General features: G+C 49.4%; 1 protein-coding gene across 1 annotated transcript in view; it reads right to left on the reverse strand.

The window, feature by feature from the left end:
* The window catches only part of EGFR (epidermal growth factor receptor), a 203,766-nt gene that overhangs the window by 22,837 nt on the left and 157,962 nt on the right, over window positions 1-22,967 (reverse strand). Inside the window, exons 16-20 of the mRNA XM_064366663.1 lie at window positions 18,459-18,497; window positions 15,984-16,125; window positions 15,056-15,178; window positions 14,290-14,388; window positions 7,088-7,273 (exon numbers count right to left, since the gene is read on the reverse strand). Of these exons, the coding sequence (XP_064222733.1) occupies window positions 7,088-7,273; window positions 14,290-14,388; window positions 15,056-15,178; window positions 15,984-16,125; window positions 18,459-18,497 (589 nt within the window). The remainder of the gene's footprint in view (window positions 1-7,087; window positions 7,274-14,289; window positions 14,389-15,055; window positions 15,179-15,983; window positions 16,126-18,458; window positions 18,498-22,967) is intronic.

Genomic DNA, 22,967 nt, shown 5'->3' on the forward strand with positions numbered 1-22,967 from the left:
CCACGTGGTTCGGGTGGAATGCAGGTGGTAGCGCGGCTTTCCCATCACCCTGTTTTGTTATTGCTGTTGTTCAGAAGTATTTACTTAAAGCAAGATCAGAAAGATGCTTAAGGTTCATCATCTTCAAATTAATCCACCTCTACCAGAACTATGATGAGACCTAGACTACCATCACGCTTCCCCTGGGGACTGGGCTCATCCCTCACCCCCACTTGGGGCTGGTCGTGACACAGGCAAGGCCAGACACTCCTAGCCATAGCTGGGAAGAAGGTGAGAGGTTCTGCACGGCTTTCTCAAGCCCCAGCCCCCAGGATCCCTCTGTATAAATGATGGTGGTCTCCTCTTAACCCTTCAGCCCTTGGGGTGCAGGTGGGGAGGACAGCCTCACCCCAGGGACCCACCCACAACTGGTGGAGGTAAGGGATGGGGTCCAGCGGGGCTCTGAAGCTACAGAACTGATGAAGTTTTTAAGCAGAGTGGTCACCAGGAGAAGCTACCACTGCTGTCCCTGGACTTCAGCTCTCAGAGCATCCAAGGTTTTGAGCTCCCCCAAAATGGAAGAGTTTGTTGCTCAGCCCACTTTCCTCCCTTCCCAGGTGGGTATAGAGTAAGCGCTGGACCTCGGAAGAGGCAGGAAAGTGTCAGAATGTCCTATTCCCAGACAGAAATGGTGCAGCACGGGTGCCCTGCTGTGCAGGGAGGGAGGGCTGCTGGGACCCCTGTCCTGGGAGTCTTGCTCTGAGCCCGGGCATCGGGGCAGGCTGAGAGGCTGCACTATGGAACCAGGTCACCCGGATCAAATCCTGAGACCTTGCAAGTGATGTAAATGCTGCATGCCTCTGTTTCCCCATATGCAGAATGAGTTAATAGGAGGGTGGAATGAGTTCATGCAGAGACAGCACTTACTTAGATACCACCCATGGAGAGTCCCGCGTAGGTGCTCGTGATTGTCACCATTTTCTCCAAATGCCAAATCTATTCTCTCTGCTCCAACACTTTTGCAGCGACCTTGAATTTGGCCACTGTCTTGCCTTTGTGATGAGGCTCCAGGTGTGCCTTGTCCCCTATAAGAGATACTGGGCACCGGGCGCGGTGACTCACGCCTGTAATGCTAGCACTTTGAGAGACCGAGGTGGATGGATCACCTGAGGTCAGGAGTTCAAGACCAGCCTGGCCATCTTGGTGAAACCTCATCTTTAAAAAAATAAATAAATAAAATAAAAAAAAAAGATACTGGAGAGGATCCAACCCTCCCTCCCCAGTGTCCCTTGTCCGGTGGCTTCCTCCCTGTCCTCAGCGTCTCCTGCTTAGAGAGCTGGCTCCACTTCCCCACCCTAGAGTGCCTTTACTCTCTGTTTGCAGCCACCTCGCACCCGCAGAGGCCTCCAGGACAGTGAAAGGGCCTGTCAGCCTGTTTGGTCAGCAGGACTCAGGGCTCTGGAAGGTGAGGGGCCATCTGGCTTGCTCACCACTATCTTCCCAGAGCCAGGGCGCTCAGCTGACAGACCCAGTCCATTTGGCCTCGGGGCTGACCCTCCCTGCGCCTTGCACGGCGGCCTCAGGACAGCTGCGCCTCCCGCTGTGACCTGCTTCCCTTTCTGCTCCGTATTCATTGGCAAACTTGGGGAGATAAGAAATTTTGTGATCGAGACCATCCTGGTCAACATGGTGAAACCTTGTCTTTACTAAAAATACAAAAAAATTAGCTGGGCATGGTGGCGCATGCCTGTAGTCCCAGCTACTTGGGAGGCTGAGGCAGGAGAATTGCTTGAACCCAGGAGACGGAGGTTGCGGTGAGCCAAGATCGCGCCATTACACTCCAGCCTGGGTAACAAGAGCGAAACTCCGTCTCAAAAAAAAAAAAAAAAAAAAAAAAAGAAATTTTGTGCTACTTCTATGCGTATTTCATGTGATACTTGACACTAGCAGCAGGTCAAGAAATCACCAGTCAAAATGTCTAAAGATGATGCATGTGCCTCAACAGCGCTGTGAGCTTCAGCTTCTTAGTGATATACTAAAGTGATCATTCGGGTTAAGTTTAGCCGCAACCTTTTGTAGAATATGCAAGAACAAATAAAAAAAATAACTCAAGTAACTTTCATCGCTGGTCCTTGGACTTAGGAACCCACAGAGCTGTGTGATGTGAACGTGCTGGGTAAGTCATCCTCTCTGGCCCAGTGCGGATGGGAGCAGGAGGTGCGGGGCTGAGTCACCACCCTGGGGCCACAGTTAGTCAGCAGGGGTAGGCAGTGGCTGTGCCTGGAGCCCTGCCCGCACCGATCCTCATCCGAGTATGGGAAAGCCATGAGGGGAGGGCGATGAAGGTCAGAGACCTCTGGGACCTGCCTGGAGGCTGCAATGAGAGCTACGTGGAGCAAGCCAGGGCCTCTTCTCCATGACGGCCTGTCTCCACCAACCCACCGTGGCTCCTCCTCAGCGCTCCACCCAGCGTCAATTTCACTGTCTCACAGTCCCACTTGTGCGCTATGACACACACACAGCATGAGCTGTCAACGTGGTTTTCGTGACCTGGCGCCTAGGGATAGGCCTGGAGTGTGCAGTCTTCTTCCCTGTCTCCCGGTGTGGATGGGAGAGCCAGGCCCACTCAGCCCATCTTCCTGGCAGCTCACAGGCACTGGGGCCTCTTGTCAGTGTGTGAGCCGTGAAAGCACTTAGGGCTTTTTAAAATAAACTTGGACCAGACTAAGTAGCCCATATACTTGACAAAAGGAGTCACTGAAGTTTTTTTTTTTTTTTTGACATTTATCTGTATTACATTTTATCTCATAGATGGAACTATGTAGAGTTTGGTGCTGGCAGAGTTGTAGTTAGAGAGTGCCACTCGTAAGCCAGCTTCTTTCTGAGAGCCCTGCCCCAGCGCTACTGTGCGTAGTTTGCCAGGCCTGGGCTCAGGGCTGTAAACTGATACTGTTTGCTGTACTACAGAGCCGTATCAGTGTCTGCCTGAGCACTCAGTTCTGTGAGACTGTCATCTGCATTAGGTGATGAGAGGCTGTTGTCCAAACAGTCTGGAAGAATGTGAGATGAGTCGCAGTCTGAACGGCAGGACCCTGTAGTCCTGGGCATGGGAGGCTCCCTGAGGAGAGGGTAGCGCAGGAGCATGGCTTTCCAAATGGCAAGGATGATGGGATCTTTGGATGATTGTGCCGTGTGATTTATTCTGGGATGTCCTAGCTGGCCTGTGTACCCAGGAAGGGTAGACGGGCTTTCTTAAGTCTAACTTACTCCCAGGGCGTGAAAGCCACTGTGAGCTCCGGCATTGGGAGTTTAGGAAGCATCTGCTCTTTCTGGCTGGTAAGTAAGTAGGTGGTGTCTCCGCAAGCTCCTGAGATGATTTTGGATGTGGAGAACAAAACCCATTTTCCCTGTAGATAGCAAGGAATGTCTCTCACGATCTACAGGTCTCATCCGGATGCCTCCCAGGACACCTCTGTTTTTTTTTCCTTTTTCCTTTTGTCTAGTTGATATAATCTTATTGAATCTGTTTAGCAGTTTAGTCCAGCCAACGAAACTTCCGTAACAGCGGCCCCCTCTCCCATCAATATTTAGAAGAAAACGTCCCAAGAGAGTTTGTGCCTTTGTGAATCAACACAGGACATTTATAAGCCAATAAATCCCACTTTGAGAATGCCAGGAGTTTAGTTTCTGGTCAGCCACTAAGTGTTTCTGGGTAGTTTTACTTCAAACTTTTAAAAAGAAAATTGTTTAATACTCAGATACATTGTAAGTAACCCAAGAGCGAATTTCTAACTTGACAATTTGGGAAAGCATTGTTTTCATTTCCCTCTGGGACAGCTGCTCCATCATGGCAGCTATTCGAATACAGAAGAATGGAGTTTCTCTTGTGAACTAAAAAGCAATCTAACAGAGACAAAGCGTTAACTGTCCATAATGTCAAAGGACGTCAAATCGAAATAAAGCTAATCAAAGTACAGCAAACACAAGAATGGGTTTAAATAACAGGTTGAAATTGTAGGTAAGATTATACAGAAAACGATCGTGGAAAGCTTTCAGATCCTGGAAACTTAAACTCAGGACTTTAGTAATTCCTGCTTAACTGAGACCTGCACTAAGTGAGTTCTCTGTAATGGACACTGTTATGTTCTGCTTTTCGTTTTCTTCATTGCATGGTAGAAGGCTACTTTTCAGGGTCAAATAAACCTCCACTTATCTAGGCCAGGTGGACTGGAATGTGAGCATGAGAAGCAGAGCTGGAGAGCAGCTCACGAGCAGCTCAGGAGCAATGGAGGGTGCAGGACGGCGATGCTGCCCCAGGGAATGAGGGTTGGTGCAGATGAGGATTAGGACGATGTTTCTGGGTGTATTTTAGTAACTACTCCAACCTAGGTCAGCCAAAGGGGGTCAAAAGAGGAAAGGAACACTCAGTGGGCATCGGCCGTGTGCTAGGCCCATGGTGAGCGATGCGAAGGGGTTCACTGCCCTCCCTACCCACCAGAAAGACAATTGGCAGAACACTCCACAGATGCAGAGAGGCCAGCAATGTGCCCACGCTCACACAGCGAATGCACCAGAATCCAGACCTGAATCCACAGTCCACTGAGGTCCTGAGCCTGTGCTGTATTGGGCAAAACCAGCCAAGACTACGTGCCCCTTAAGGAAAACAGTCACATCTGCATTCCACATGGATGGCCCAGCCACCTCTCCACCACGTGAGGAGTCACCTTGGTGGAGACGATGGGCAGCTGTGGACTGTTGGCCCCCTCTGATGAATGGGGGTGGGGCAGCTCCCATGTGCAGGGCTCGGTTCCGGGGACAGCCAGGGCCCACCTCCCAGTTGGGACAGGTAGACACAAACTCAAGCAAGCCATAAACCAACCAGATCTTCCCAGGGCAACATGTGCTAAGGGGAAGGTGAAACCAGTGATAGAGACTGCCTGGGCAGGGAGAGCAGCGCTCTCCATTCCCTGCTTCAGACAACCAGGAGGAGAGCTGGGGAAGCCGGTCTCGGTGCCGGGTCAGGGCATGAGTGGACCTTCTGACGTAGCTCCACACCCAGCCATACCTGCCCCAGGCTGACCAGCCCCTCCCCAAGACCAGCGCTGCAGTGGCTTGAACAGTGTCCCCACATGGCATTTTTACCCAGACTGCAGAATGTGCTTATTTGGAAATGGGGTTTTGCAAATCTATTTAGTTAACAATCTTGAAATAAAATCATCCTGGATTTAGGGTGGGTCCTAAATGCAGTGACCGGGATCTTTTTTTTTTTTTTGAGACAGTCTCGTTCTGTCTCCAGGCACCAGGCTGGAGTGCAGTGGTGCGATCTCGGCTCACTGCAATCTCCGCCTCCTGGGTTCAAGCAATTCTCCTGCCTCAGCCTCCTGAGTAGCTGGGACTACAGGCGCATGCCACCACACCCAGCTAATTTTTGTATTTTTTAGTAGAGACCAGGTTTCGTCATGTTGGCCAGGATGGTCTGGATCTCTTGACCTTGTGATCCGCCTGCCTTGGCCTCCCAAAGTGCTGGGATTACAAGTGTGAGCCACTGTGCCTGGCCGACTGGGATCTTTTCTAATAAATACATTTATGGAGTTCAATCTTTGTTTTGACATCTATACAAGTAGCAGAGTGATCAAATCAAACTAATTAATATATCCATCACTTCATACAGCTATCATTTTTTTGTGCTAAGCACCTTTACAATAGACTGTTTAAGCAATTTTCAAGCCCAATGACTGGTATCTTTATAAGAGAAAGGAGAGGTGCCTGTGGTCGCAGAGACATAGGAAGCGGCCATGTCAAACGCAGCCACACACAGAAATAACAAGCACCCCCCAATAAAAACAGGCCCCAGCATCCGAGGCACACAAGACCCTCTCCCAGGACCACTGTCTAGCAATGGTATGGGACTACTCTACTCTGTGACTGGGTTATGACCATGAGAATTGCAAAAACATTCAGCAATTTTTGTGGTCAGAGGAGCATGAGCATTCCCCACTTCCTGGGCTGCCAGGGGCTGTCTGTGACTGTGGCTGAGAAATCAGTGCCTGAGGGTGCTGGAGTAAAAGGGGCTGTGCAGGGTGTGCTGCCGCCTGGTTATCCTGGGAGGTGGTCCCTGCTTCTGCAATGCGGACCAGGAGCTCCGCGATGGGAGGGAGCGGTCCCCAGCACCACGGGTCCCAGCAAGAGCCTCCCTGGTGGTGTCAAGGGCAGCTGTTGGCAAGAGCGCTCCAGATGTGCTTGTTTGTCATCTTGTAGGTCACCGTTTACATGTGCCTGGAGCTGGGTGAGCTCCTCACAAGTTACTCGGCAGGACCAATTGCCACCGCTGACCAAGGGGATGCAAGCAACGAGGACCTGCCCAGGCCGGGTGGGCATCTGTTCCCTCCCCCTGGTCCCTGGCACATTCCTGAGCTCCCTGCTCTGGTGTTGGAGGGAGATAAGGGGCAACACGGTATTCTTGGAAACAGGGTCTGCCTGCAAATTGTTTAAATTCACAGAGTGAAATGTACACCCACTGTCAGAAAAAAGCAGGATTTAGCAAGTTGAGTGCAAATCACTGATGCAAGACTGGGATGGAGATGGGAGAGGTTGGGGCTAAAGCAGAAGTCTTTCTGGGTCCGCGTGAGTTGTGAAATACCTGGCTTGTTGCTCTGTGCCTGTCCCCAGCACCCATGCGGGGCTACCTGGCCACTCTGCTCTCTCAGCCCCACCCTGGCTCTGGAGCGAGGCTGTAGACAGGGGAACACCAAGCCAAGGCCCCAGTCACACAGCAGCAGCAGCTGTGCCCTCTGTCAGCTCCTCGCACCTGCTCACCAGTCCTCCTTCGAGGCACTCCACTCTACCACCATCACCTGGGTCCTCCTGGCCCTGGCCTGGCCTGCTTACCTTGTTATCAAGTCCTGACCGGTGCAAGTCACACTCCTTCTCCACTACAAATCACCACAGTATTCACAAAGAATTCCAGAGAAATAAGAACGCAGACATCGGACCATACTGAGCACTCAATAAAGTGTGCACACACAGAGCCTCGTGGCAAACTCTCGCTATCCCAGGAGTGCAGACTGCACGTGAGGATCCCGGCTCCCTATTTCCCCTCCCCGCGTACCTTTGCGATCTGCACACACCAGTTGAGCAGGTACTGGGACCCGATGTTGTCCTTGTGCTCCCGGACATAGTCCAGGAGGCAGCCGAAGGGCATGAGCTGCGTGATGAGCTGCACGGTGGAGGTGAGGCAGATGCCCAGCAGGCGGCACACATGGGGGTTGTCCACGCTGGCCATCACGTAGGCTTCCTGGAGGGAGGGAGGGAGAGGGGCATCAGTGTGGCTTCCCGGGGTAGCCAGAGGGAGGCTACATGGACCCCTTCCAGGTGAAACCTCATGAGGGCGATTTTGAGTTTCAAGATATGTACTCGTGGAGGAAAAGCTGTGCCTGCAAAAGACAGCGCATGGATGCTGATTCAGGGCTGTGAAGTGACAGATGCGGTGGGGGTGGCCCCTCCTGGGTGCATCTGGGGATTCCTCACAACAGAGAGGCCCAGGCAACAGTGGCCATCAGCAGCACATTGGATAAAGGAGGAACCTGATCTCTGAGTTTGGGAACTGCTAGCGTCTTTGTCATGAAGACCTCCGCCTCATGGTTAAGGATGCCTGTGGGAATCTGTGTGTGGGGTCTGGAACACCCTGGGTAACGGCTGGCCCACGCATCAGGAACTGTGGCTGTGGGTGCTGCAGTGGAGAGGCGATGGGGAAGGCTTCTGGGCAGCGCCGAGCCAGCAGGGAGGAAGGCCTCCCTTCCCCACGTGCCAGGCTTAGCCCTGACTGTGCTCTGGGAAATGGGTGGGCATTTGGGCGGGGGACCCTGCCCACAGCACCTCTGCAAAGAGCAGCTGGACAAGCTCTTTCAATGGACCAGTCTCAGACTTTGAAATGGACACAGCATTCAATCTATAGTGACTAAAGGCTGCCTGGCTGCTGGGGACCCGTTTTTAAAAAGTGGTCTCTCTGTGTGTGCTCCCAGGCTCCCTATGCTAAAGGCTGCCGGGCTGCCGGGGACGTTTCTAAAGAGAAGTGGTCTCTCTGTGTGCGCCTCCAGGCTCCCTATGGGAAATCCATGCTGCTCTGAGTCAGGCGTCTTTTGCTCTGCTAATTCCGGCTGGCTGCCAAGGCAGGGGCCTTCCTTTGACAGAGCCATAAATACAGAGTTGATTTTAACCCTTCTGCTATTCTTGGGCTGAGGAAGCTAAATTTATTTGCAATCATGCACACAATGGGGTCCTCTTTTCTGTCTGACTGAGAATGAGGGAATCCCCAGTTTCCATCCATAAATTCTCTTTCCCTTTAAAACACATGACCTTTTATTCAGACATGGAAAAGAACACTTGGACTGCAGCGGAATGCACCCAGAAGCTGCTCTTCCCATCTCAGCAATGCCTGTGTTTTGAGTGTGGACTTGGGTGACTTAGTTTCTTTGCAGAAGTGAACACACTGGGCCAGATGAAGGCTCAGAGACAGGGTGCTGTCCGAGGGTGCTTGGGCAGGTCAGGAGCGACAGGCCAGCAGGAGGCAGGGTGGGGACAGGAGACAGAGGCGGGGTAGGGTAGAGGGGGTACAGACAGTCCACCCTCAACATCTGGGGAATCGGTTCCAGGACCTTCCGCAGATATGGAAATTCGAGGATGCTCAAGCCCCTGATATAAAATGGCACAGTATTTGCATGTCACTGACAGGCATCCTCCTGTATACTTTACAGCATCTCCTGATTACCTATCATGCCTAATACAATGCAAATGATATGCAAATAATCGTCATGCTGTAATGTTTAGGGAATAATGACAAGAATAAAAAGTCTGCACGTGTTCAAGACTGATGCAATTTTTCCCCCAATGTTTTCAATCGTGGTTGATTGAATCCATGGATGTGGAACCGCAGACATGGAGGGCAAACTGTAAGTATTTACAAAAGTACAAATATGCTCACACACTTTCCTTGCCCTAAATGCTGCCCCGGCCTGCCCTGCTCTTGGGAAGCCCCAAGGCCGCCTGCCTACCTCCCTCCAGCCTCTGGTCCTACTGCCACCTTCTCCCCCAGGGGAGCTTCCCTGGCCCTTGCCCACCTGAGGGCCTCTGTCCCCAGAACACTTCCACTTCCTCCTTCCTTAGCGGACTCTTTCTCAGAGGAGCCTTCCTTGACTCCTCAACCTAAATGAAACTCTCCTGATATCTTGCAGTTTTTCCGTGAGAAGGCAGCCTCGGCATTGCCTGGAAACCCGTTGGAGGCACACATTCTTGGGCCCCGCCCCAGACCAAGAGAGTAACATGCAGGAGAGAAGCCCAGCCCTCCGATGAACAAACCCTCTGGATTCTGAAGCTTGATGAAACTGAAGAAACACTGCTTTGGGGCATTCATTATCATATGTACTTAAATATTTGTGTGATCTAAAAAATGCCCTTCCCACCAAGCTCTCTGGGGAAAGGATGGCATGGCCAGCTCCTAGCACACACCTAGGGTCTGGCTGGCGCTCTGCAATGTCGTGTTGCTCAGGACACACTTGCCCCCATGTTGCCTCAAGTCCCCGCTCCTTATCTGTTGGCAAATGCATGGCAAGTGCTCTGAGGGCCTGGACCTTCGCTTCTTTGTCATTCCATCAGGGTCTAGTGCAGATCTAGGCAAGTACCTGCTTCAAAACTGTCAAGGTTGAGTTGCACTGAAGCCATGCAAGGTCAAAGACTCAAAGCAGGCCAAAGTCTAGGCCACTTTCATTAAAGACAAACAAACAAAAAACGGTAGCTTTAAATATTTTCTGCGGTGTTTAGGCTCTATCTTCAAGGAGAGTGTGTGTTATTTTCCTTTTATATTCGAAACATAATGTCACAATTTTAAAGAACAGAGGAGGTTTTTAATATCTGTAGACTCAGTAGATATTGAAAACATTCCTTCAACTTGGAAAAGTGCTTGTTTATAAAAAGTCAGAACTGGACAGGGCCAGGAAGTGTATTTTGTCTAAGGTCATTTTAGTCACAGGGTAAGAGGCTGGCGAGGTGAACGGTCCACCTGAGGCCACCCTGCGCAAGGTCAGGTCGGGGCCCACAGCCAGGTCTCCTGACCCCTGGCCTGGCTCCCTCCACGGCCTGCCGCTCGCCCCAGTGGGTCTAAGACGTCCCGGGTCCTCTGTGTGAAGGAAGCCCGTGGGGCCTGTTGGGTGCTCTGGTTAACAGGCTTTAGATGTGAGACACACACACACGGCACACGTAGAAATCTGTTTTGTGTTCTCTTTCCATTGCCTACCCTAAATTTAGACTGGAAAGCCTATGGAAAAATTAATAGGCCATGGGATTTTCAGAAAGCACAAATCACGTCTCTGCTCCCAGTCTGGGACGCTGTACAACGATAACACCAAAGAAATCCTCTGGCTGGTCCCATTTTCTCAAGATCTGCTTGAGATTTGGAAACATATTGTATTCATTTGAGAGGAAAGAAAAATCTGCAAACCGGAGCAGTTTGAGCAGCCCATCTGCTTCAGGGCCTTGCGGGGCTGACCTGGGGCTGGGAATGGGGAGCAGAGTGGGGGCGTGGGTGCCGGCCACACAGAGCCTGGAGCCCTGCCAGGCCCCATCCTACTAACATCTGATAGACCCACTGGGCCATCACTTCCTCCCCACCCAGCAGGCACAATGGGAACGCTGTTCAGTCGTGTGTCCCGTGCGGTGTGCGCAGAAGCTAAAGGGAGCTTTGTTCTCGGCTGTTTGTCTTGGAAGTGGTAAAGGTGCACCGTGACCTACAGCAAGCATGCTTGGTATTCCACAACAATCTCCGCAGAGCCCCAGCGTCCGCACGCAGGCAGGCAGAGCCCCCATGGCTCCGGTCCCAGTCCCCCTGCAGGAGTGTCCCTGAGGCTTTGTGACCCTGAAAGCCTGCTATTTTGTTCTAACTGCTGACATGACTTTTGGTTCCTTCCTTCTGGCTTCTCTGCCTCATCTGAATGACCCTACTGTATAAGTTGGGGCTCCACAAGCTTTTGAACTCCTTAAGGAGAGGTGTATGTCTAGCCTTACGAATGAAGGGCAGGTATCTCCTGCATTTTCAGAACTTTACCCATTCACTAAGCCACTGCTGGCCGCACGGACCTGAGGCTGCAGCGTGTGTACTGGCCGCGGGGTCTGGGGTCGGCAGGGGAACGTGAGTATAGAGTCGTTGCCGCCGCGCACGCATGCATGTGAGTCTTTTTGAGAGCACACGTGGCCTGTGAGCTGTCCTGACGCAGGATTAAAGGGCTGTTAAACTCCCTGTTGAAATTGGCTTGGCCACTGCCGGCTTTTGCTTCCTTTACCAGAAAGCACCTCCTCCAGCTTCCCCATCTCCATCCCATTTCGGTGCCCTGCCTGCCAGGATTGCTGGCGAGGCCCAGGCAGCCTGAGCTGTGGGATAAGCCACAGGCTTCAGGCTTGTCGCCTGCTGACCACAGCAGCCATGACACCTACCATTGGAGAGGAGGGAGTCCGTGACCACAGTGAAGAAACATGGGCCAAGGAAATAAAACAATGGAAGGGGAAGAGGGGACGAGGAGGCAGGACGAGCAGGAGGCCAAGTTGAGCCCTTCTTTTATTTATTTAATATATTTAGAGAGAGTGAGATATATAAATATATATATCTATATATAACATATATGATATATAACATGATATAAATATTCTACATATCTACATATCTATATAGAGAGTGCATATAGATATCTATATTCAGATATATAGGTATCTGTATTAATACCTATATTTAATTTTTTTTTTTTGAGATAGGGCCTTGCCCTTTGTCACCCAGGCTGGAGTGCAGTGGTGAGATTTTAGCTCACCGCTGCCTAGATCTCCTGGGCTCAAGCCATCCTCCTATCTCAGCCTCCTGAGTAGCTGGGACTACAGGCATGTGCCACACCCAGCTAATTATTTATTTTTTGTAGAGACTGGGTCTCAGTATGTTGCCTAGGCTTGTCTCAAACTCCTAAGCTCAAGGGATCCTCCTGCCTGGGCCTCCCAAAGTGCTGGGATTACAGGCAAAAGCCACCAAGCCAGGCCCAAGGACAATTCAGAAGTTGGGTGCACTTAACTTTTAAGCCGTAACCTTATCTATCTTCTACCCCATTTCCACCTCCACAGAAGCAGACTTCCTCCAATTAAAAGGTCTTGGGGGCACTTCTCAGTGAACAAAGCTTCCTTCCCAAGGCACAGCTATTGTCTTAAAATACTTCCAAACCCTCCTCACCCTGCATTATAATTACCACTGAAATTCACATTTCAACATGTATTTGCGTAATTTATTAGAATGTCTTGAATGAATAAACAATGAATTAAGGAAGCAAATGCTGCACAAAGATTTTCCTACACAGCACAGGTGAGGGGCTAGCAATTGTAAGTGAAAGGCTCCACCGATTGCCCATCTTCCTGTATTTCTCATGGTTATGTTAAAAGGACTTAACATTTTATTACCAGGACTTGACTCAATTTGTAAACCGTTAACATGAAAGCTAATTTTTCTTGGTAAGTATATCATCAATTTTACAGATTTTCTATTGTACTGTATCAATATATCATCTTTCATTTAGGAGTGTATCAACATGGGATTTCCTCTACTATAATAAAAGGAAGGAAAGCTGCCCAGAGAAAATTAAACCATAGAGTTAAATTAAACTGTAGATTTCCTCCAATTAAAAAATCGTGTCTTAAGATGCTTTTAAAAAGGCCCATGTTCTCTTCACTTGCTATGTATTCTGTGGGTTAGACATGAGGTCGGGGATATTACTCTCTGGCTTTTGTTCTTCTTGGCCGTAAAATCAAGTAAATTGAGGTAATAAGGACAGAGATTTTTCCTTTTCCTTGATTCTGTTTCCCTAGTCCACTGCCTCAGCCCCTCGACCTCCTCTTTCACTTGCTCTGTTGGGACAAGAGCAAGGGTATCCGTGAACTCACAGCCAGCCCAGGCCACTGTGGAAGAGGGTCTGTCAGACCCCAGCCAGTGTCTTCCCACCACTGGCTGGGGAAGGCCCAGAGAAGGTTGAGAAAGTGCAACAGAGCCGGTGTGGTGGCCCACGCCTGTAATCCCAGCACTTTGGGAGGCCGAGGCGGGCTGATCACCTGAGGTCAGGAGTTCGAGACCAGCCTGACCAACATGGTGAAACCCTGTCTCTACTAAAAATACAAAATTAGCCGGATGTGGTGGTACATGCCTGTAATCCCACCTACTCAGGAGGCTGAGGCAGGAGAATTGCTTGAACCCGAGAGGCAGAGGTTGCGGTGAGCTGAGATTGCGCCATTGCACTCCAGCCTGGGCAACAAGAGCAAAACTCTGTCCCTTGCCCGCAAAAAAAAAAAAGAAATTTCAACAGAATTGGAAGTAAGACGATAAGAACAATCTTGTGGAATTTTTCAAGAACTTATTCCACAAAGTAACAATCAACAGACACTGGAGAAAAATGTGAATTATTTTGAGAGAAAGTACAGAAGGCGGGCAGCTTATAGACTGGACACCATCATATTTTAGGCACCTTTAAAATAAGCCATTTTAAAGCTGAGATAACTTGGTGGAGTGAACGGAACGCGTTTCAGAGTCAAAAATAACAAGCGGCTTAAACCCTACCCCAGCCACAGAAGGGTCAGCCCATTTCCTTATGCCTCCATTTCTTCATCCGAAAATGACCGAACACAATATCCATGCTCCAGGCTCACCACTCGCTCACCACACGTGCCAAGAGACTAGAGCTGGGCAGATGCCAGCAACTGCCTGTTTCTAGTCTTTTTTTTTTTTTTTTTTTTTGAGACGGAGTTTCACCCTTGTTACCCAGGCAGGAGTGCAATGGCACGATCTCGGCTCACTGCAACCTCTGCCTCCTGGGTTCAGGCAATTCTCCTGCCTCAGCCTCCTGAGTAGCTGGGATTACAGGCACGCGCCACCATGCCCAGCTAATTTTTTGTATTTTTAGTAGAGACGGGGTTTCACCATGTTGACCAGGATGGTCTCGATCTCTTGACCTCGTGATCCACCCACCTCGGCCTCCCAAAGTGCTGGGATTACAGGCGTGAGCCACCATGCCCGGCCCTGTTTCTAGTCTTTTGGGGTGGATGCTAGCATGGGAAGGCCAGTCTTGCCTCTAAGGGGAGGGAGTTATACCCACTATAGGTAGAAAGGAAATGATGTGGAAAGTGAACGTTCAGGATGTGGAGATGAGCCGAATCTACAGCAGAGCACCTGCCAGAAACGAGAAAAGGCGGGCCCTGAGGTTTAGAGCCCACGGTCCCCCACACAGCAAAGCAGAAACTCACATCAAGGATTTCCTTGTTGGCTTTCGGAGACGTTGCTTCTCTTAATTCCTTGATAGCTACGGGAATTTTAACTTTCTCACCTTCTGGGATCCAGAGTCCCTATGACAGAGAGAGAGGGCAGACGTTAACAGGCAATTGTTAGACAGTGCCACACACTGCCTGGTGAGGGGGGTGGATTTTACCAGCGATGCACCCTGAAGGTGAGGGACACTGGGGCTGTGGAGCAGCACCCAAGCCTGACATTGCTGGGGACTGTGAGGTCCCCGCAGCCCTGCAGCTGTCAGGCTCCATGAATCACAGTGATTATTTAGATAAAAGAACCTCAAGCTTGTATAGCCTGTTATAAAATCCGTGTGGATAATTTCATCCAGAATTTAAAGATGCTGCGTCTAGGCCTAATGGAAATCAGATTTCACGCAAAGAGGATTTAGAAGCAGCAAACGAAGATGAGCCCATTGAGGCTGGGCTGAAGTCTGATGCCCTGGAGAGGGGCGGCCTTCCTCCCGCCCCGTGCTGCGCCCCACTGCGAGGTCAATGGCATCCTCCATATAATTGCCTTTGCTCTGTGTATGGGTCTCACAGGACTACTGCTCACTGTGGTTATAAAAGATATACTCTCAATAACTTGGAAAAAAACCTGGAGTTTCCCAAACACTCAGTGAAACAAACAGTAAAGTAGATGATGGAAATGTACAGCTTTTGAGGACTCCGGGCTTCCCCCAGGCCATGAGGGACCCTGCAGCCCCGCCTGTCCCAGGGACCTTACCTTATACACCGTGCCGAATGCGCCAGAGCCCAGCACTTTGATCTTTTTGAATTCAGTTTCCTTCAAGATCCTCAAGAGGGCTTGGTTGGGAGCTTCTCCGCTGGGCGTAAGAGGCTCCACGAGCTGGGGGGCACCAGAACACAGAGACGAGGGGCCCCTTAGCGCTCACCACGCTGAGAAGCAGTGCCAGACATGGTCCAGCATGGGCGCCGACAGCCACAGCATGTGCTTGGATAAAAGAACCTCAAGCTTGTAAAACTTGTTATAAACTTCCAGGCCCCTCTGGACATGGTACCACATGACACTTGCCAGCTCACTCAAAAGAGAAACGCATGCCTTCTCTACAGAGCTTCACAGAAGTCAGTAGAAACACGGGCTCTGATGCAGGTGTTCTTTCAATGAACAGAAACCTCTCAACAAACACAATTTCTAGTTCCATTTCCACGCCTACCAGCTGGATTGAAAAACTCCGGTAGGGAAGATGTGTATGGCGGTCATTCTGGCGTCTGTCGTGGCACGTCACATCCCCTTATGCTTATGAGCCACTGGGTCTCTCTTTCCAGAGACAGTGACTTCCAGCACAGGACTGGGCTGAGGCAGAGTCCGTCATGGACAAAGCCACTGTGTGGACAGTGGCGTTTTCCGAAGCAGGATCCTCTAGCCTCGGCCACAGAGCCTGCATGGGATCCTGACCTCCCTCCTACATATACAGAGGCACCAGGTCCTGAGCCTAGAAACATTTCCGTGTCCTCGCATGGATGTACCAACATGTCACTAACTGGGTATAACTGCACATTCGAGATTCTTTCTGCATCATAATACAATTATGTATCTAATATACACAACTGCTAATGGCCCATTCTCGGGGCTGGCCCTAGCTCCCGTCTGGGTGCCACGGCTCTTGAGCACTCCCAGGCCTGGCACTCACCTCCCGCTCCTGCAGCAGCCTCCGCAGCGTACGCTTCCGGACGATGCGGCGCCTTCGCATGAAGAGGCCGATCCCCAGGGCCACCACCAGCACCAAGAGGAGGGCAGCCACAATCCCAGTGGCGATGGACGGGATCTTGGGCCTGGAACGAGGTGGAGGAACAAGGAAGGGTGAGGTTGCTGGCAGATTTCATGGCATTAGCATGCAACACGCCCCTACATGTTCTGGCGCACTGACATCCTGTAAAATGATCTCGGAAAGGGAGATACTGTGTAGCTTCTAAAGGGAGAAAAAACAGCTTCTAGGGCAACGTTTCTAACTTTGTCAAACTCCCCCCTGTCCCCTACCAGGCCCACTTTTCCTTATTTTTTAAAACCGAGGCATCATCTGGACCTCTCCATACGATGAGTATTTTTCAATTTATTAACAAAATATGCCGGGCGTGGTGCCTCAAGCCCGTAATCCCAGCACTTTGGGAGGCCGAGGCGGGTGGATCACGAGGTCAAGAGATCGAGACCATCCTGGTCAACATGGTGAAACCCCATCTCTACTAAAAATACAAAAATTAGCTGGGCATGGTGGCGCGTGCCTGTAATCCCAGCTACTCAGGAGGCTGAGGCAGGAGAATTGCCTGAACCCAGGAGGCAGAGGTTGCGGTGAGCCGAGATCGTGCCATTGCACTCCAGCCTGGGTAACAAGGGCGAAACTCCGTCTCAAAAAAAACAAAAACAAAAAACAAAACCAAAATATAATTAAAAAAATGACTCAGACTTCAATAATGCTTTTTCATGAATTGGTATTTTGTTCATTCCAAGAGTATTGCCATGCGACTGAAGTGCTATAGTCCGTACACACGGGCCAGACTGGGTGAAGGGACTTTTTGACAATGCGGAGATTCCTCTGGGTCCTTAGCTTTCGAGATGAGCACACGAACTGTGTGAAATACTCTCTGAACAAGCTTGAAGGGGGTTATAAAGGGATAGGATTCAGATGTAGAACACATCGTTGTGATGAGTGACGTCATCATGCAGCCTCAGCCTGTAGGTGCATTTAATCCTCCCCGCCAAGGAGTTTGTGTCTAGTTCCAGAGAGAGCAAACCAGAAGCCACGTGCGCCAGTTCATGGGGGAAAGGGCCATCTGATTGTAATTCTGAATTTGGAGTCGTTACAAAGTTATTGTTCTTAAGTATCTATCCCATTTGAGCTGCTGGCAAATGGATTACTATTTTCAGGTAGAAATGTTAATAAATATCAAACGTGAATTAGCAGTGGCATTTGCCCATTAGAAACATGTCAAAGTCTTTACAGATTTCTCTTAAGTGGGCCAAATATAATTCAAGAGAATGACAGGATACAATACTTTCTTTTCAGGGACTGCTGGCATCATCTGTGTTACGACAAACCCCTAGTTAGCACAGCCTGGATTAATGAGTTTCGCTATTTTGAGGGAATCCCGGAAGACATAAGGAATCATTTGCTATGGAGCGCATGTCCATAGGGTAACATAGAAGTAAGGGTGGGTGAACAGGAGGAGAAGAAAAAGACGGAAAAGAGCAAATGTAAGAAGGAATGGCTGTGACTGGCTTCGAGGTGGAGACATGGCGGAAAGCCCATGATTAACATCACTGAGACCGCAGCGTGGAGTGGGGAAGTTCTGCTGGGTGTCCTAGCAGCTCACTGAAGAAGACCCTGTCTCTGCGAAGTTGCCTTCGTCCTTGATCATGTTCACTGGTGCAGGAGGGAGAGCTACGGCTATCAGCTCAGGGATGGAGGAACACGCTGAAATGCAGGAAGGGCAGTGGTGAGGAAGGGACTTTGTAGGTGTTACCAGAGATGGCAGAGGGGCCTGGAAGTTTGGCTCATGTTTGGAAACATCCAAAATGGCAAACAGGTGCTCAGTGTGTAATTCCCTGCTTCCTGGCCAGATGCTGTCGGGCGTAACGCCACTCTGTCCTGGTGAGTTTGAACAAGATTTTTCAACTTTGCTTTTCTCAGGGTTTTGCTCTGGCAAACTGGCTGGAGCTGATGTTGAAGGAAGCCCTTTTGCCTTTTCTAGGCTGTGTGTCTGGAAAAGGAAGTGAGGAGAGACTCCCCCACGCTGAAGGGTGTCATCGAACAGAAAGGCCACTCACACACAGGCTTGTGATGGGGCCAATCGGGTGAGTGGGCAGAAAAGAAGAGGAGCTAGAAGCAGAGAAGGACCCCACAAAACTAGTGGAACCAAGGAAGTCAGAGGCTGGCCGTGCATTGAGCCATGGCAGGGTGCGTTCTGCCTTCTCTCCACTGACGACCGAGCTGGCACGTGGAGCCACATGGAACCGCTGGGCAGTCTCTGCAGAAACCCTGGCTGAGGGGAGCCATAGAAATTTGACCAGGACAGAGGACAGTCAGAAACGCAGGACAGCATTATCTTCACCCACAGCAGTGTGGTCATTCTTGACGAGGTCCATCTGACACAGAGCTGTGAACACTTACACAGTCATTGGACAGCCTTCAAGACCTGGCCCAGCACATCTGCAGAAAGTGAAAGAGAAATATACATTTTTCTCATTCTACTTCTTTGGCATATTTCTTGGAGATTTTAAAAGTAAACTATAAGGCAATATATGCTAAACTACTCTTAAATAATTAAAATCACAATGTGTCTGAATGTTGGATTGATTAATTATTTATTATGCATTTATTCATTTGTTCATTCACTCAGCAAATATTTTTGAGTGTCTACTCTGTGATAGGCATTGTTCTAGCATTGAACAAAGCAGCCAGTTTGTTACTGAAATGTTTTCACATCTGGCTTTTGACACAGATAACTGTCCCACAGCTGGCTCTAGAATTTCAAATAGACAGAGGGGCAGAAGGAGCCAAGGCTAGAGGCATGGACCGGGGCCACGTTGATTACGGAGAAGACTGGCAGCGTGGAGTCCCTGCAGGTTTCCAAGTCTATGTGCGCTCTGAACAACCATCTGGCGGCGAGGAGGAAGAGGTCAGTCCTGGGGGTGACGGTTAGGCTACTAGATGGGATGAGCGGCACTGGCAAAGGGAGTGGAAGGAAGGAAATGGGTAGGAGACTCTTGAGAATCTGGTGGCCCACGCACAAGGGTGGCAGAAAGGAAACGCGGGAGGAACAGACGGGTGAAGGCATGAGACTCAGGAGGGGAGGAACAGACGAGTGAAGGCATGAGACCCAGGACAAGAGGAAGAAACGGGTGAAGGCGTGAGACTCAGGACGGGAGGAACAGACGGGTGAAGGCATGAGACCCAGGACGAGAGGAAGAGAAGGGTGAAGGCATAAGACTCAGGACGGGAGGAAGAGACGGGTGAAGGCATGAGACTCAGGACGGGAGGAAGAGACGGGTGAAGGCATGAGACTCAGGACGAAAGGAAGAGACGGGTGAAGGCATGAGACTCAGTGACAGGAGGAGGCCATGAGGATCACAGATGCAGAAGGCCAGGCATGGGGGTGGCTGCATCCAGCCTGACCCAGCTGAAACTCTAATGTGCAGAAGAGATGGGATCCATCCTAAGCATGACTCCTGAGCGGCTGGGCTCCCGCTCTGGTGGGACACGCTGCCATCGTTACTTTGATTACAGGACAATGGTTTAAAAAGGCAGAATAATGTGGCTTTGAGACTCCCATTTCCTGGCCTGGGGAAAGATGGACAAGTACATTTCAATATGTGAGAGGCCTGGGGAACCCTGGGTTGACACAATCATCTGGTCCTAACAGTTTCTATCTCTGCTCTCCAGGTCTCTGATCTCTACACTGCTCTTAATTTGGGGGTCTGGGCGCTCCCTGTTTTCCATGGTGCCATGTAGGGCAGTCTTACCCCTGCGGTGCCTTTGAGTTTAGCTCATAAACCAAGTACAGAGGCTTCGCAGGCAGTGGAACACACAGGAGGCCTCCTTACTGCCCACCCCACTACCTCCTACAGACACAACAGTCTGAGAGAGAAAGCAGTCACTATTGAACGGACCTTATGTCTGCAGTCTCCCCCTGCCTGCTGAACGCAATGCAATGGGAATACTCCACAGAGGGAGTGCAGAATGAAACTGCAAATTTTCTACAAGATCTGGAGTCTTACGCAGCCTCTGAAAATGCTTTTGGGCAACCATAGGGATTGCTAACAGGACCCTGTGATAAACAAGCTTGTAAGGAAAAGTAGACCGGTTGACCCTTGAAGAGAAGCTGGACAAGGACACTGGTAGGATGGGGCTGCAGGAGAGAAGGATGTGTGTCGGAAGGTAAGGGACTCCTGCTGACACTGATGAGGCCTCCATGACTCTGCAGAAATGACAGTATGAAGTCAAACAGACCGTAGCATGTTATTTCATTCTGTTGGAAAATCATTCTGTGTCCCCAACTTGATTCATTTTTTTTGGGTAAGGAATTTATACATATTTGCAATTATAGCAGTAATTAAACTTCGTTACATATATTAATATAGGCAAATTATCTATTATTTGATTTATCAGGATAAAGATTTCAAAGCAACTTTCCCCTCACTGTGTACTATGAAAATGTGGTTCCATTTAAAAATAGATATTCCAAGCGGTGGCTCACATCTGTAATCCCAGCACTTTGGGAGGCTGAGGTGGGCGGATCATGAGGTCAGGTATTTGAGAATATGGTGAAATAATGTCTCTACTAAAAATACAAAAATTAGCCAGGCATGCTGTTGTGTGCCTGTAGTCCCAGCTACTCGGGAGACTGAGACAGAAGAATTGCTTGAACCTAGAAGGCAGAGGTTGTAGTGAGCTGAGATTGCATCACTGCACTCCAGCCTAGGCAATGGAGAGAGACTCCATATCAATAAAATAAAATAAAATAAAATAAAAATAAAAACAGATATTCCAGCCAGGCTTGGTGGCTCACGTCTGTAATCTCAGCACTTTGGGAGGCCGAGGCATGTGGATCACCTGACAGGAGATCAAAACCAGCCTGGTCAACAAGGCAAAACCCTGTCTCTACTAAAAATACAAAAATTAGCCAGGCGTGGTGGCAGGCACCTGTAATCCCAGCTACTCAGGAGGTTGAGGAAGGAGAACTGCTTGAACCTGGGAGGTAGAGGTTGCAGTGAGCTGAGATCGCACCGCCGCACTCCAGCCTGGGTGACAGAGCGAGACTCTGTCTCAAAAAAAAAAAAAAAAAAAAAGAAATAGCTGTTCTTCCAGGGTCCCTCCCGTTCCCCTGGGTGGCTGCGCCTGCTGGTTGGAAGTTGCAGCTTTTGGAATCAGCAGCTGCTGATGCTGTACTCTGGGCTCTGATGCTGCTGTTCACAACCTGTTAAAGAAACCCCCGTAAGTGTTTCTTTAACAATAGAAATGGAGAAGGCAGTTCATCCCATCTGAGAAATGAGAGAGACAATATATTCAGGAATGTTGTGCACATCATAAATACTCAGTGAAACAAATTTTTAAAAATTTCTGTCACTCTCATCAACATTTCACCATATTAAAAAAATTAAATCCATCTCTATCATGCAATTCCTATATAATTAATGACTTTGGAAGAAGATACAGGTGGCAATAACAAGACTTATCAAACTATATACTCTTCTAAAAAGGCTCAGATTCAGGAAGGTAATCATATATACTAAAGAAAATATTGATAAAATTCTGTATGTCAAATGAACAGCATTAGGACTTTATCTGAAGCAAAGGGAAAAGTTGAAATTGTAGAAAGGAAATGCAGTTTTAGTGGGAAACTGAAGTCAGACAGTGAAGATTTATTATGACCCAGGAAAAAATAGAAAGACATTAGAACAAATGACCACTAACATTTTTAATTTAAATCTTGAGTAAATCCCCTCTTTCTATATTTGGCAAACTATTTCTCACACAAAGTAAATGTTGAAAATGCCAACACCCAATCACTTTCTGGATATCCCCTAAGCCCAGTGACATAGGCTAACTGACGCAGAGACACTGACGCAGAGACACTGACGGAGAGACCCTGACGCAGAGACACTGACAGAGAGACACTGATGCAGAGACACTGACGCAGAGACACTGACAGAGAGACACTGACGCAGAGACACTGACGGAGAGACACTGATGCAGAGACACTGACGGAGAGACACTGACGCAGAGACACTGACGCAGAGACACTGACGCAGGGACACTGACGCAGAGACACTGACGCAGAGACACTGACGCAGAGACACTGACGCAGAGACACTGACACACATCTGTTCCAAATGAGAGAAAAAGGGGGAAGATAGAACATTTATTCTACACAGATAATATAATCCTGTTTCAGAGGCTTAGCTCCAAAATTGCTTATAGAAATAGATAAAGTGAAAAACTAGCAAAGCATCTTTTTTTAATACCATGCTTCAAGAAGCTCACAAAGAGGCCAACAGAGCCGGCATGTTGGTTATACCCAAAGGCAAAAATATGAAAAATCTTACATTGCTCCCAGGGAGATATTCGCTAAAATTCAAAATCAATTTCAGATTTTAAAAAACAGTTAAAAACTAGGTATAGGTGAGTATTTCCTTAACTAAATAATTAGTATCTCAGACTAATAGCAAATGTTGCTTTTCAGACTGAGACATTAGAGCTACTCCTGTCACCTTTAGATGCCAAGTTGCGATGCAGACTGTCTGCTATTATTCTGGAAACTTGGCCCTCGTAGTATGATCTGATACTTTTGGAAAAGACATTAAGATCATTGTTAGAGATTACATTATTGTTTTCCTGGAAGTTCACAAATCGTTATCACGTCTCAATCACTGTCATTGCCAGTATTGTTACTCCTACCTCCTCACCGCCGTCACCACCACCACTGTGACTCCCACCTCCTCACCACCACCACCACCATCACCACCACTGTGACTCCCACCTCCTCACCACCACCACCGCCATCACCACCACTGTGACTCTCACCTCCTCACCATCACCACCACCATCACCACCATCACCACCACCACTGTGACTCCCACCTCCTCACCACCACCACCACCATCACCACCACTGTGACTC

This window comes from Aotus nancymaae, unplaced genomic scaffold, assembly GCF_030222135.1.
Source record: "Aotus nancymaae isolate 86718 unplaced genomic scaffold, 86718_ANA_hifiasm-v0.15.2.pri h1tg000065l, whole genome shotgun sequence".
NCBI classification, from domain to species: domain Eukaryota; kingdom Metazoa; phylum Chordata; class Mammalia; order Primates; family Aotidae; genus Aotus; species Aotus nancymaae.